The sequence below is a fragment of the Oenanthe melanoleuca genome, chromosome 2 (genome assembly GCF_029582105.1).
Source record: "Oenanthe melanoleuca isolate GR-GAL-2019-014 chromosome 2, OMel1.0, whole genome shotgun sequence".
Taxonomy (NCBI): Eukaryota; Metazoa; Chordata; class Aves; order Passeriformes; family Muscicapidae; genus Oenanthe; species Oenanthe melanoleuca.
Window position 1 is genome coordinate 85,322,810 of NC_079335.1, and position 14,145 is coordinate 85,336,954.

The 14,145-nt window shown below is 41.5% G+C and overlaps 1 protein-coding gene across 1 annotated transcript in view; it reads right to left on the bottom strand.

Moving 5' to 3' along the window:
* Positions 1-3,263: 3,263 nt before the first annotated feature.
* ELOVL2 (ELOVL fatty acid elongase 2) overlaps positions 3,264-14,145 on the bottom strand; it is a 49,274-nt gene continuing 38,392 nt past the window's right edge. The window contains exons 4-8 of the mRNA XM_056485145.1: positions 11,128-11,205; positions 10,423-10,594; positions 8,578-8,702; positions 6,265-6,399; positions 3,264-5,621 (exon numbers count right to left, since the gene is read on the bottom strand). Coding sequence (XP_056341120.1) covers positions 5,493-5,621; positions 6,265-6,399; positions 8,578-8,702; positions 10,423-10,594; positions 11,128-11,205 — 639 coding nt within the window. The 3' untranslated portion in view covers positions 3,264-5,492. The remainder of the gene's footprint in view (positions 5,622-6,264; positions 6,400-8,577; positions 8,703-10,422; positions 10,595-11,127; positions 11,206-14,145) is intronic.

Here is a 14,145-nt window from a genome sequence, read left to right on the forward strand (position 1 = left end):
AGAAAATACCTATTCCACCCTGCCCTTTCCAAAGGTCAGATCTACTGGTCTACCCTCTTCTATTCCTAAAGTGAAGGGCTGAAATGCTGATCTAAAATCCACTGGCTTGTGCTGGTTTCTTTGAGGGCTGGCCCTAGTGACCTGGCTACACTGCATCCTCCTGCTACTCTTCAGTGTCCTTACAGCTGCTGTTTTATTCTAAGCTCTCAAAGCACTCACCTGAAGGAGCTGTGACTTTTGGGAGATGTAGCTGTAACCTCTGTGAGCAGCTGTGCTTGAGTCTGGTAAAACTAGTTTTGCATCTGTGCAGCAGAGTTTTCAGCATGCTCTGGTCCCACTGGTGTGATGGTATAACTAGTGTGATGGCCCCAGCAGTGTCATTAACCAAAACAGGCTTTAAGATATCAGCCTGAATAACCTGATCCTACCACTGTCCTGTTGCCTGGATGTGCCAGATCCTACATTTAGGGCTTTTACTACCTGAGTAGTAACCTGAGGTTCTGGCTGTAGGAGTATGATAGGGCTTGAACTGCCCAGTTGCTTCCTATGATCCAGAATTTAAAGGGATGCCTTGTTCAGTGTTGCTCCCACTCCTAAGTTCCAAGGTGCCCCTTCCATTAATTCCCACATAAACGCCTATATTCTGTGGTTTATTCCCCACTAGCTGGCTAAACCTGATGATTGAAGCTGGGCTGTCAGGGTGCTTGATGTGAAGCAGACCTAAGAATTGAGATGAGCTGCCCGCACTGCGGCTGCTCCTGTGCGCTGGATTCTGCAAAGCCGCAGAAAGCCCTCGGGGCACGTGTCATCTCCTTTGGGATGGGTGTTGGCCTGTTTAGACTCTCTCATCTGCATCTCCAAAACAGTTTGCTGCCCAAAGAGAAGGTTTGAAATAGGAAGAGGATGAGATGGGTGTCTCTCTGGTTTAAGGTGCTGGGGTTTTTTTTGTTTTGGTTTAGGTTTTTTGGGTGTTTTTTTGTTTTTATTTTGCTTTTTTGTAGCTGAGGTTTTTGATGGATTAATTTACCTTTTAAGTTCAAGGTGCTAAGCATTTAAGCTTTGACAGCACTATGAAGCAGATGTGTAGAAACGCTTTGCTGCATTTCTTCACCCTTCATGTGTGTTGGCAGAAGGCTCTTTTGGTGTCTCCTGTACCTGTAAAAAGTTAGGAATGCTTTTCTTCCGAGTATCTTTGCTAGATAATTTACAGAGTGTATCAATCTTATTTTTGTATCTCATATTGTTGCATCTCTGCATAACCTGTAACTATAAAAGCTTGGAAGGTGATTTTTGAGCACTTCAGAAGGCATGGATAAAGGAAAAAATCAGGGTTCCTTACTTAGTAAAAATTGCCACAATGTTATAAGCATCTACACTTAGTATTAACTGGAAAATCTGAACCCAAAAGGCTGTTTTAATGATGAGTATGGGATAGCAGAAAGGAATGTCACACTGCTACTCTCTATCCCTTCACAGGAAACACTTTAGCTTTTGAGAAGCTCTGTGTGTTACAGCTTGATAACCTGTGAACTGCCTAAAGTGAAAGTTTTGGACTTTACTAATGATCTTTCCATCTGTAGGCAGTAGAAGTTTGGAGATCACATCTGGGACAGAAATGACATTTTCTGACCTTGGACAGCCTATCTCATATCACTTCCTGCACTGCTGGGTCATTTAAACATGTTTGAGCTCTAGGTCTCAAGTCCATTTGGTTTCTGCAGCAGATGTGTAATTGGGTTATCCTAAAGTTACCTTTGGGAAGGTAGGTGGCCTTGGCAGGTTTCTTTTGCCCTTCCCACTTCATGGTTTTTCAAGTGCTATTAATCCAGATATTTATTTTCTTCCTTTCAGTGCAAATAGATAGAACTCAATTTTCAAACTTTTGGTTTCCTTGGCAGTCCTGAGCAAGAGCAACAAATATTTAGTGTGCATGGGTCCCATCCAGTGCTGTGGCCCATCCAAGGGCTACAGCTGCATGTCAAGGCTGTATAAAGCCAGAGAAAAGGATGTGCTCTGTGGGCAGAGGAGCTGTGTGTGTTTACCCTGGCCTGGGGACAGCCCACCCTGCTATCAGTAAGGTGTGCTGAGGTCAGCTGGAGCACACAGGGACAGGTCCTGCTTCTGTAGGCTGTAGAAATGTGTCTAAGAGTAATGCACTGGAAAATAAACATATTTCTAGGAACAGCTGAGAGCTATTGTGTATTTTCAATCTCAAATTTTATTTTTGAGATTGTGATTTCTCCATTGTCTCTCCCCTGTTTTCTACCATCACTGTTCCAACTGAAAACAATCTGGTAATCAAATGAGGACTTGATGGGCAAGTATAAGCTTTGAACAAACAAGTTACTTCAATATTCCCTTTGTTCAAAAGCCCAAGTTTTTATAGGTAGAAATCTATAAAAACCACATGGAAGTTCTACACCAACACTAGTGAAAATGTATAAAATTATGGAGATTGTGAATGCCCTAAAATGCTGCTTTAAAAGTTGAAGAACAAAAGCACCCTTAAGTAACCAGTTATCAGCCCAATGTGATACCTTAAGGAGGAGTGGAGACAGCTTGATAGTAAAATTTGTTTATTTACAGTATTAGGTATTACAGGAAAATCAGTTTAAAAAGTCAATGCTTCTCCTTCTTCAAAGTTGCAGCATTTTGAAGATGTTAAGACATATCTGAAGAATTTTAAACATACCTGATTCCAGCCTTCCTGGCTGATCTGGATCTGCAAGGTCGGAGACCATCTCTGGTTTTTTTCCTTTTTTTTTTTTTTTTTTTTCCTTTTTCTTTTTTTTTTCCCCAGCCCTTTGAATTTCAAGTAAGGCATTTATTTATTTCCTTTTCTTTTGAACGAGTTTTCAACAAAACAAAAGACGATATCTGTGGGTTTGATTGCTGTAGTAAACTTTAACACTTAGCACAGCTGACGCTTTCCACCTTGATAGTCAAATGCATTCTTTGCCATCAAAAGATTATGGACTCCACTCGGCCTAAAATCCATGCTGGCCACACAGCCCTTCTGTTACTCATTCCCTTGTCCTGTCAGCTCTTTCAAATTCCTCTGCCCTGGCTTCCAGTTTCAAGCTGATTTCTACAGAGCTAAGCTCTCCCTTTACTCAGGGCTATGTAAAGTGCCCTCAGTCAACCCCACTAATTTCTTATATCTTGGGATTTTTACAGTATCATCAAAAATACCTATAAAGGTTCTGGAAGGGCCAGTGAGAAATAGTACATGTATACAGTGTCCAGGCTTTGTGAATGCAGGGTTCTTGTTTTTTTTTTTTTGTTTAGGTTTTTTCTTTTGGGTTGCTGCTTTCCCCCTTATTGAGTGTTAAATAAAACAAAACACTGACTTTCAGTAAGTGAGGTTTTGTGACCAATTTCATGAAGAGGGGGGTAAATGTGAATATGCACCAGTTAGATCTAGGTTGGTGTGGTGGTGTGAAAGTGTTTGAATACTGCAGTTATTTTGGTTACCTGGTTCACAGTGATTGATGTAGTTCAGCAGTCAGGCTGCTAAGAGGTACTGCTTCTGCTGTAGCATTTTGGGAATTTCAGTTTTCTGCTGGAGCAGAAAAGTTTTGCCCCCATTGCAGCAGAGCTGGAACTAGCTGGAGACAGATGGCATTCAACAGGATTTTCAAGCACACTGTCAAGCAGAACTCTGACACAGGACACCTTTCTTCATGCCATTTTCTCATTTGTTTTTGCTGGACAACTCCATCTGTTCTTCTTCCCCTACTGCACCACTTCCTCAGCCCCCTTCCTTCCCATCCATGAGCCCTCATGGCTGTGGTCTCAGGCTGCTCCTGGTGAGCTGGCTGCCCTGTGTCCATACTCTGCTCCCTGGGACCAACCTTCCTCCTGCCTTTACTCCTGCAGTCCCCAAGAGGCCCCGATGGCAGATCATTAAATGGGGATATCTGGAGGGGATAACTGACCCTCTAGAGGTGGGGAAGAATTGGACAGCAGGATGTGGGACAGCCTCCTCTACATGTGAGCCCTCTGTGTCTGCTTGGGCCCTCTGTGCTGGCTGGGTGTATGTTTTGTCCTCCTCCTGCCCTGGGACTCTGCAAGGTGACAGGAACAAGAGGACACGTTTCCTTTACAGAACTGCTTCAGTCCAAGGGACTTGCTGGGTTAGAGTGACTCCAAAAGTTGTTTTTGTCAAGAGAATTTTATACATGAGAATGGAAGAGATCAGAACTACTTCACTGTGAGGAAAAAAGTCTGTGTCTATTTTTAGCAGAGGAAATTAAGTGGACTAAATGAGAAAAGGGTGAGGGCAGACCCATAAAGTTAACCCTGGGTATTCTTAATTTCTAACCATTTAGGTGGGGGTAACTGCAGTGAACTGAAGCAACAAAGATAGTGATGGACTGTTGGGAGAAATACAACTTTACACCTGCAGACAGCAGATATCTCCTTGCTTCCCCTCCAGAGGATTGTGCCTCAGTCCCATCTGTTTCTCTATCCAGAGACCAGTCTGAGTAAGGTCCACTTTCCACAGAAATTCCTGTATAACCTGCTTTGCTCATTGCTGAACTCACTTTTCAAATTTTCTGCATCTTCCAGTCTCTTTATATGTGGCAGTTTGCTTTGAATTAGCAGTGTTTGTACAGGATTAACTTTACACACATTTACACTCAACAGATTTATCTTCTTTAAGTTGCTAAGACCCTATTTCTTTCAAAATCCATTTACCTAGAACTCCTATGAATTAGTACATCCAAAGTGACTTGTTCTGCTCTGTGTTCAGAATGCCATTCTGGGCAGTGCCAGGGCTACCAGCCCATCCCCCTGAAACAGAAAGCTCCTGCCAGCCTTCCTGGCATTTGAATCAGGTTGCACTTGTGTGAAGCAAGTGAGCATGGTGCACAACTGCCTGCAAACTATGGGATGGTGCACCTTGGCTCTGCCCTCTGTCATGTCCTTCCCCAGGGCTCCCACAGCATCAAAAAGGGTACATTGCTGGTGTCCTGGGAAGGAGTGTGCTTTGGGGAATTGCTGAGAAGAAGAAAAGAGGGGTATGGTGATGGAAATGTAGGATTTTTACCTTTCCCCCACTCCTCCTCTATTTCCCTGGCCTCAGCCACAGTTTAGCTGGATGTACTGGGTGCACTGTGAAGCCTTGCCTTGAGACCTCTCACATGCACAGAAAGTGCTCACTGTGTTAGTCTGAACAGAGTCCTAACCTTTTGAAGGCATTGATGGCTTTATCCATCAAGTGTTTCATAAGGCGTTTTTGTGTCAGCATTAGAGACCATAATTTCTTTTTCATATGAGAAAGATCTTGGCTTGCTTTGTTCTGATGGTGATCTTTGACAAGACAAGTAATTCTATTCATTTTGTTAAAACCTAAATAGCAGTACATTAATAAGTGTCTGGTACAAAGAACTGATAAATGTAATCAAATAGGTTTTAAGCTAAAGCTTGTAGTTCAGTCTTTTTTTCTTCTTTTTATCTTTAGAAAAAACCCATAGGAAATCCTATACTTATTGTGCCTTCTTATTATTCTGCAATCCATTGGCAGCAGCAAAGTAGTCCTTATGGAAACCATTCTTGATTTCAGTTGTGACAGGGGTTTCCTTTACAGCTGTTCTTGAAGGTGCTTTCCGGTAGGTCTATGAAAGCAAAGTCCAAAGTAAACACTTGGATTCATTTAGTGCCCACCAAAACACTGCTTATGGTTAACTGGAAATGGAGCTTGTCTGCTGTTTGTTGATGCAGACATATGTATTTGCTTCAGGCTGCATAAAGGGTACTGTAGTTTTTCTACTGCTGTGGGTGATGTCACTTTATTAGCCTTACTGTAATACTTCTCAATATATAAAGAGATTTCAAGCCTTGTACACTAAAAGCTTGATGCATTCAGGTGGCTAGAGAACTCCCTGCTAAAAGATGTTGAAGTAAACAAGGCAAAGACAGAGCTCCTTTTTCTGGTTTTTTTTTTTCCCTCTAAGGAGGAGAAAGACTAAAAAATTTGCCCACTAAAGCAAATTCAGACTCCCTATGTACTGACTGCAGTACCTGACTTTCTATACAAGTGCAGAAGAGTTGAGCTGAAATGAGGGTGTCATCTCTACTGAATAACTCTCTTTCTCTCTCAGACATGACTATATCTGTTATTCTTAAGTGATGTGTATATTTTAAGACTAACATATTTTAAGCAGTGATGATCATTCTATGTCCGAGTCTACCCAGACTGCTATCCAAAAAATTCTATTTTCCCCATCCTTGTCAGAGAGTTCTCAGAAGACTGCTTACCTTAATGTAGAAGTTGATGAAGAGGATGACCAGTGTGGCCATGTAGGAGGACTGAAACATGAGGCAGCCAAATGGGAATCCACATGGCTTCACAGCTGCACTGAGTGTGTGCACAATGGTGAGCAGAAACTGGATCTGTGGGGAGAAGATAATGCAGGAGTATTTGCTGAGAAAGGGTCAGTGCTAGCTAAATCAGACACAGCAGTGTCCCCTAGTCCTGCTCCTTGAAGGTTTGAGTACTCTTGAAAACTCTCCCTTTCTAACCTCTGAATGTGAGGGTTAAGTTAAAATTATTCTCTTGTGAAATTAAATAAAACCCAAAGGGGTCAGAGGCTTCTAAAAGTAAGTTTATAGGCCTAGTTGACAAAAGAGAAGCTTTTTTTTTCTCTCAGATTTAGTAGGTGTTGTTCTGTCTTCCAGACTTTGTGACAGGTACAGTTTTGTCTCTGTTACTGGGCAGGAATTGGAGGAAACTCTGAAGATTCCTGGCAATAGCTATAGAAGTCTGACCACAGAATGCAAAACTCAGGTCCAAGTAGTTCAGATAGGCTATCACTTCCATTACTGGAGTTAAGGAGGGGACAAATGAAGCAAAAATGAGACAATCAAGAAATTACAGAGACTTGTCTGTATTTAGAACTGTGAGCCACAGCCTACACTGGTGCACCTTGATTCTCCTCAGCCAGATAAGTGTGCCCTCAATCCAGTGTACTGAGGTGCATTTCCAACAGGACAGTGTGTTTCACCTGCAGGGATGGTCTCAGGCCAGACAAGCAGCTTTCTCTAAGCAAATTTCTACACAGGCATTTTAAAGCCCACTGCAAACATCTAAATTTCCAAATTATATGAACAAGCCCTAAGAGAAAAAAAGTAAAAGGAACTTTATTTCATATCAAGCCTTATATCTTGTTGATAGAAACTTCTGATGTGGCTCAGCTCTTCAGGTACAGCAACTGGTGGAATAGACTTCTAGAAGTCAGTCAATTTCTGTATTGCCTAAAGTTTGTTTACATCATTTTGCATTCTGTAGTTGTACCACTGTGTTGTGGGTTAACCTGGCATGGCTGCCAGCTGCCCACCCAGCAGCTCTCTCCATTCTTCTCCTCAGTAGAGTAGGGGAAGAAAATAAGATGATAAAAATTTGTGGATTGAAATAAAGGTAGGGAGGGTAATTGATAAAACTTACCTATTACTGTTATAAGCAAAATAGACTTGACTTTAGAAAGGTTCATTTCAAGAATTGCAAATTAATAACATAGAAGGATAGCATGAAATAAAAACACCTTCCCCTAAGCCCATTTCTTCTCAGGTTCAACTTCACTTCTGACTCTTCTACTTCCTTCCATGTGGTGCAGGGGGATGAGGCTTGTAGTCAGCCCATGTTGCTTTGGCTTTTCTGCTTCTTTCTCCTCACACTCTTTCCCTGCTTCATTGTGGGGTCCTTCCCGTGGGAGAGAATTCCAATGTGGGTATTTCCCATGAGCTGAGTTCTTCACCAACTGCCCCAGTGTGGTCCCCTCCACAGCGTCCAGTCCTCCAGGAACAGGCTGTTCCTATGTGGGTCCCCATGGGGTCAGATTCTGCCAGCAAACCTGCTCCAGGGTGGGCTTCTCTCTCCATGGGTCCACAGGAGCCTATTTCTCCTGTGGCTGTATCCTCCTTCAGGGCAGCCATGTCCATTGCTGCAGCATGGGGTGCTCCATGGGCTGCAGGTGGATCTCTGCTCCCCAATGGATCTCCGTGGGCTGCAGGGGAACAGCTTCACCAGCATCCCTTCCACAGGCTGCAGGGGAGCTCTTGGTGCTAATTCCCTCTTCTGCTCTGACATGGGTGTTTGCAGGGCTGTCTCTCACATTTCCTGCCTTCTCTCAGCTGCTGTGTTATGTTTTTCACCCTTAAATAAATAGGGTATCACAGAGGTGCCCCTGGCTTTGCTGATTGACTCGATTTTGGCCAGCAGGGGAGATCTGTCTTGGAGCTGGCTCAGTCAGACATTTTTGGTGACTTTTAAATCAGTTTTTTCCCACAATTAAGGAGCAGTCATTTTCTATGCAATGGTTCAAAACTAATAGAATTTTGTGGACTAAAGAGTTTCTCCTTTTTGTTTTCTACAGAAAACACTTCTGAACATAATTTCCTTTATGAAATTATATCAAGCTGAGCTAGTGACCTATGCTGTATGATAGTTTTGTTATACTTCAATTCTAACTAGTTTAATTGTGTAAATAACAATGTTCACCTGTAGTTCATTTAGTTCTCTCACATTTTGAAAGATTTCTGGTAGTTAAAAATGAGAGTGAAATAGATACATACCAGTTGTGCCTGAGTGAGGTATTTCTTCCACCAGAGATATTTGCGCATGGAAGGGATGACGGACAGTCCATAGTAAGAATACATAAGCACATGGATAAAGCTATTCAAAGTGGGTCCAAAGAAACCTATAAAAATCCATTAGGAAAAAAAGAAATTAAATACCAACTGGTAAAAAGTGAGAGGGGATATTGTTGCTTGAGATATAACTTCTATATTGAATCTCTTGCATATGGTAAATTTTCCTTTCCTGTTTATTCCTTGCTAAAGACGTTCCAGATTTGCAGAGGTGCTCTCCTAGGGACAGCTGAAAAACCAAATGATACTTCCTAGAGGGTTTATCTCATGCTGAATATTGTATTTTTATCTCATATTTTAATTCTCCTCCACGTTTTCCTATTCTGTAGTTTACAGGCCATTTTTTCCCCTCTCCTAAAGTTCTTATTGCTATGAGTCTTTCCACTATTCCTATAAGCTTTAAACACTGCTGTGGATGACTTTGCTGCTTGTATGCAGGTTAGGACCCTAGGAGACATTTGTACTCCTTTTTCCTCATGCAGTACCAAGGGCTTTACTCTGAATTAAACCAGCCTTTTGTGCCTGTGTTTGATCATCACTCTTGTTTTCTTCATCATCTCTTCTGCTAGATGCACATTTACAGAATTTCATCCCAGATTATACCTTGCTGCTCTTATTAGTTACACTTAGTGGATGCCAGTCCTACAGGAAATGAATTATCCTCTGTACTTTGCAGACTATGGAGAGGTAGCAGCATTACAGTGCTGTGTGCTTGTGTGTTTGATGGCAGTGCTACAGCTACAAGATGGACTCACCAGTTGTTCTGATTTTGCCACTGATTAATTACTTAGCCACTGATTTAATTACAGTAGTGCAGTGTTAGTGCAAAGTGTGGGGACCACACATTAGAAAGCACAAACCCCCAATGATTTGTTAAAACCTCTAGAAATAGCTTCTAATTGCTATGATCCCTGCTTCTGCCTCTAACAGTAATCTATTTTGATTTTGTGCTGTCAGCAGTAAGTGCCAACAAATATGAATTCTGCTTTTAATTCTGAAAAACATCTACACAAGTTTCTTTACAAAATGTTACAATGGGCTCAGGTGACTGCCTCTAATAGGTTGTAAGAACATTAGGCTTTTTCTCAACTCTGAAAGCAGTTCCACAGGAAGCCTCTGGCTGTGTGAAGCCCTGGAAAAGTGTGCCTGTTGTGAGACAGCTGAAGTAAGTTCTCTGCTTTTTGGACTTCTTATGCAAATACCAAGTGACCAGCCTGTGGCATCTCTTCCTAACAGGGGAGATGATGGCAATTACCATAACCTTCTGAGGATGTATTCTCATATGAAACAGAACAAACTGGTGTTTTAATTAGTGACTATATAAATAAAGTATCTTGCAAAAGCAGAGATTGATGCATACAAGAGTTGAGCCTGTGAAAGGGCCATTGATTTAATTTGTTGTGATTGATGAAGGCTTTACCAGGGTCATTACTTCTTCCTGCATCTGCTTTTGGAGTAGGTCTGGTATGTGATGGCTCTTCTGTGCTCCTCAGTACTGTTATGCTTAAAAGTGGTTTGAAGAGAAGTAAATGCATGAGCTGGTGCAGCTAAGTGAAAAAGCTAGGGCCTAACACTCAGGTATTTTTGGCCTGAACTTTTAACCATGCTTAACTTTCCTGTGTTCTGCAGGTGGCCAGCAGTTCTGAAAGGCTCTGAACCCTAAAGGTGCCCTCATATTGCACAGTGACACGATTCCTTTGCATGGTGATGTGATTCCTCCCCAGCTGCAGCTGGCTTAGACCCGGGGTGATGAAGCAAACAAAGACTTACTCTGCCCACAAGGTATCCAGTTCAGAACACACCACCAAATGTTAAACATAGTGGCATGGTGATACACATGAAGGAAGGTGATCTGGCTGCTTTTCTTTCTCAGTACAAAGAAGATAGTGTCCATGAATTCAATTACTTTGGAAAAATAATACCACCACAGCACCTTGGCTACCTGTACAAGCAAGAACAAAGGAGCAGAAGATCAGTATCTGTCCATACAAGTGCTTAAATATTACTGTACTTCTTCACTCCCTAGGCATGCAACTTCCCAGAGGCATTAATATGCTATTAAGGGAGAAGCACGAGCTCTGTCTTCAATTTTATTTTGCTTTTCAATGAAGCAGTTTTGTAAAAAATTGCACATCTTTTAAGATGTTGTGTAAACATATAATTATCAAAATATAATTTAAGAAATATAAACTTTAAGGAAGGGTTTTCAATTTTTTTTTTTTTTTTACAAAATTGCAATTTTGTGGGTGGGTTTTTGTTTCATTTTGGGGTTGTTTGATTAATTTTAACGGTGCTGCCACTTTCTTGACACGGAACAGATTTTTCTGCCAGATCCTTCTTTTGGAAAAAATCTAAATTTGATGCTTAGTGCAATGAAATACATCCTCCTCTAGAGTATTTTATCAGAGCTCAGGCTATGTCTTGGGACAATTAAAAGAGAAAGGATGCTGAGGCTGAGCTGCTTTTGTCTCTCACCCGGATATCGGCCTCCCCTGCGCTGTGGAGGTTCTGGCACTGCAAGTTGTAGCCGCCCTCCCACGTGGCGAGGATGAGCTGGAACAGAAAACAGAGGAATTGCATTTGTGAACAGGTGGGATGGCTTTTCCCCCTGCACTTGTTCAGTCCTTACTGGTGGGTACCCACTCCTTCCATGAACTGATGCTCTTGAACCAGACAACTTGCTAATATCTTGCATTTTGAAAGGGAAAAGGCATGGGTTAAATGGAGATATGAAATGATGCATTTCTTCTCTTTCTCTGGCTTTAGAGCTTCAAGGCATACATTAAAATCTCTCATTACTTAACGCATCTCCAAACCCTCACTCCAAAGCAAACATTGGAATATTGTATCTTTGTCCTGAAGCAGTATCAACAGAGCTTAACACAGCTACTCGTGGAAAGCTGTCCTTGAGAAAAATTCCCTGTTTGCCAAGCAAACAGAAGGCAAATGCAAAGTAGTGCAATGGGAGAAATATTTCCTAATGCCATACACATCTCTTTATCCTACACTGTTAAATGCTGGAGGAAGTGAAGGAGAGCAGCACAGTGCTGAATGGAGGTGTGAATAGGCACACAAGCAATTTCTTAGGTTCTGCACATGTCACACAGGGAAGCAATGAAATATCAGAGTGCCACACTGGGACGAAGCAGATTTCTAGAAAACCATATGGTAGTTTTCAATATGGAATATTTTTATAGTAACTGCCACCTAAAGCACTCAGCAGCCCTTTTGGAAGAGGGAGCATCATCTCCTGCTTATAAAAGCCATGTAGAATCCATTGATTTTGAAATGATTTTGCTTATTCTCAAATAAGTGCAAAGTGGGTTTGGGGACAAACTGAGCAACTCATGTTCTGGGGTCTTTCTCACCCTCTACACACACTGCAGAGAGCAAGGGTGGGAAAAGGCACTGAAGTGTTATGCTGTAAGCAGAATTGCAAGATGATGAGAGAAGTGGGTTGCTTTCAGCTCTGGAGCTACATTCACAGAGATGATATGTGTCAGCACAGAAGGGATGACTTTTCCCTCTAGTTCACACTGGAAAGAACTGTCCTGTGTTGAATCTGTGACAGTCCATACAAAAGTGAAGCAGAGACATTCTCAGCAATCAAAGTGAATTAATTCCTAGAGTAAATACATTAAAAACTGATTATTGATAATATCTGGAGGATTAGAAAGTAGCCTAGAATGCTTTCTGTAAATTCCCATTGAAATGCTTTGAAATGTGGAAAAGCAGGATCTTCTACTGTTTCTCTTCTGAATTTAAATTCCGTGACTCTCTGTAATGTGAACTTAGCTGTTTTAGGTGGCCAAAAGAGCCCATAGAAATTGAATACAGAGAAGACAACAGAGTAAATTAGTGTTTTATAGATAACTGATACTTAACAATTGAAACAAACACATTCCTTTACAACCAACTCATTTTTCTGCTTTGCTGAAGAAACTTGACCTCAAAATTTTCTGCTGCAGTAGGTAGAATGTTGGCTCACAGAAATTTGGGAGGAAAATATACAATCTCTAATATTTTGATTGGTCTGTTTTACAACTGTTCCAATTTATATATTATTACAGTGGATTGATTTTTGAAAAAATCTCTTTTGTGTGTTGTCTCCTTGTGTAATAAAGGTCAGGAGTGAGGGCTGGTTGATTGCCCAGCAGGTCCTGGGTAAAGCCCTGAGGAAGGAAGGTGGTGTCTCACCACATGCCAGGAGCTGCAGTCATCCATGGAGATACTTTGGGGATATTTTTGGTCTGGATTGACTGATACTGTTTTTTTGTTTGCTTTTTTTAACTACCTGGTAAGTAGTAGAGTGAACCTTGCCAAAGAACTCTGTTGTGCTTTCACTTCTATATTAAACCTATTTTTGATAATACCTTTGCCAATGATTTGTTAAGTGACCTTAAAACACGTATCTGCCAAAAATTGGTGTAGTCAGCAGGTTTGCAAGCAGTATCACTGACTACTTACAAAAGCATGGAAGATGTCCAAGTCCTAAGTTCTCAGACAAATGGGCTCAGGATAACTGGTGTGATTGGAAAGCTGTAGAGGAAATCTGTTAAGTTGCTAGGGGCCGTATAAAAACTAGGAAAAAGAAAGTGATTATTTGCAAAATTTTAGGTACCTGTCCAGAAGCTGCCTGCCACAACAGAAAAGATAATATTAAAGAGAAACAAGGACTGAAAATTGAGATGGAAAGCAACTGAGTTACTACTGTGCTTCAAAATAGAACAGCTTCAGAGACAGCTACAGGAAGAATAGAATGCAAAACAAAAGTTGAAGGAAAAAGTGGACTTAATGCTTATGTGGGCTCCAAATTCTCCTGACCTGGTGCAGATTAGTAAACTAATTGCAGCTCTGGAAGACTGGGAGGGTAACATATGGGGTGGTCCTTGGGGTAACAAACCAGGGTTCTGCCCCTGGGACAGAACAACCCTGGATGTACAGACAGGGAGTGAGAGGTTGGAGAGCAGCCCCATGGAAAGGGACCTGGGGGTCCTGGTCCACGGCAAGTTGAACACAAGTCAGCAGTGGAAAATGAAATGAGAAAACCCTTAGAGGCTCATAAGGATCAATATTTTTTTTCAACATCACAATTTTTAAATTTGGTAATTAGGAAATCTGCAACCCCTTACAAATGGTCAGCATGCAAACAGAAAGTAAGCTTTGGGTGAGAATACCACTCTGTCTGATTCCATGGTTTTATTTAATTTCTTTTGTCCATTCTTCCATGATTTAAAAAATGCCAGATTTTTCAGATCATTCTGTTTGATTATTCCCCAGTGATTTTACTTGGCAGAAGTAAACACTTGGTTTGTATCTGCATTTCAAATGCCAGCAGCTTGGACTAGAGATCTTATTTGACTTTTTTCAACCTCAGTCTTTCACATCAGCTTTTCTGCAGCTCAACATTTCTATTCTTTGTTGTAGGTGCCTTACAGACTGCTGTGTCTCCTTTAAGGAAAATTCACTTTGTGTTTTGACTCCTCTGCTTTG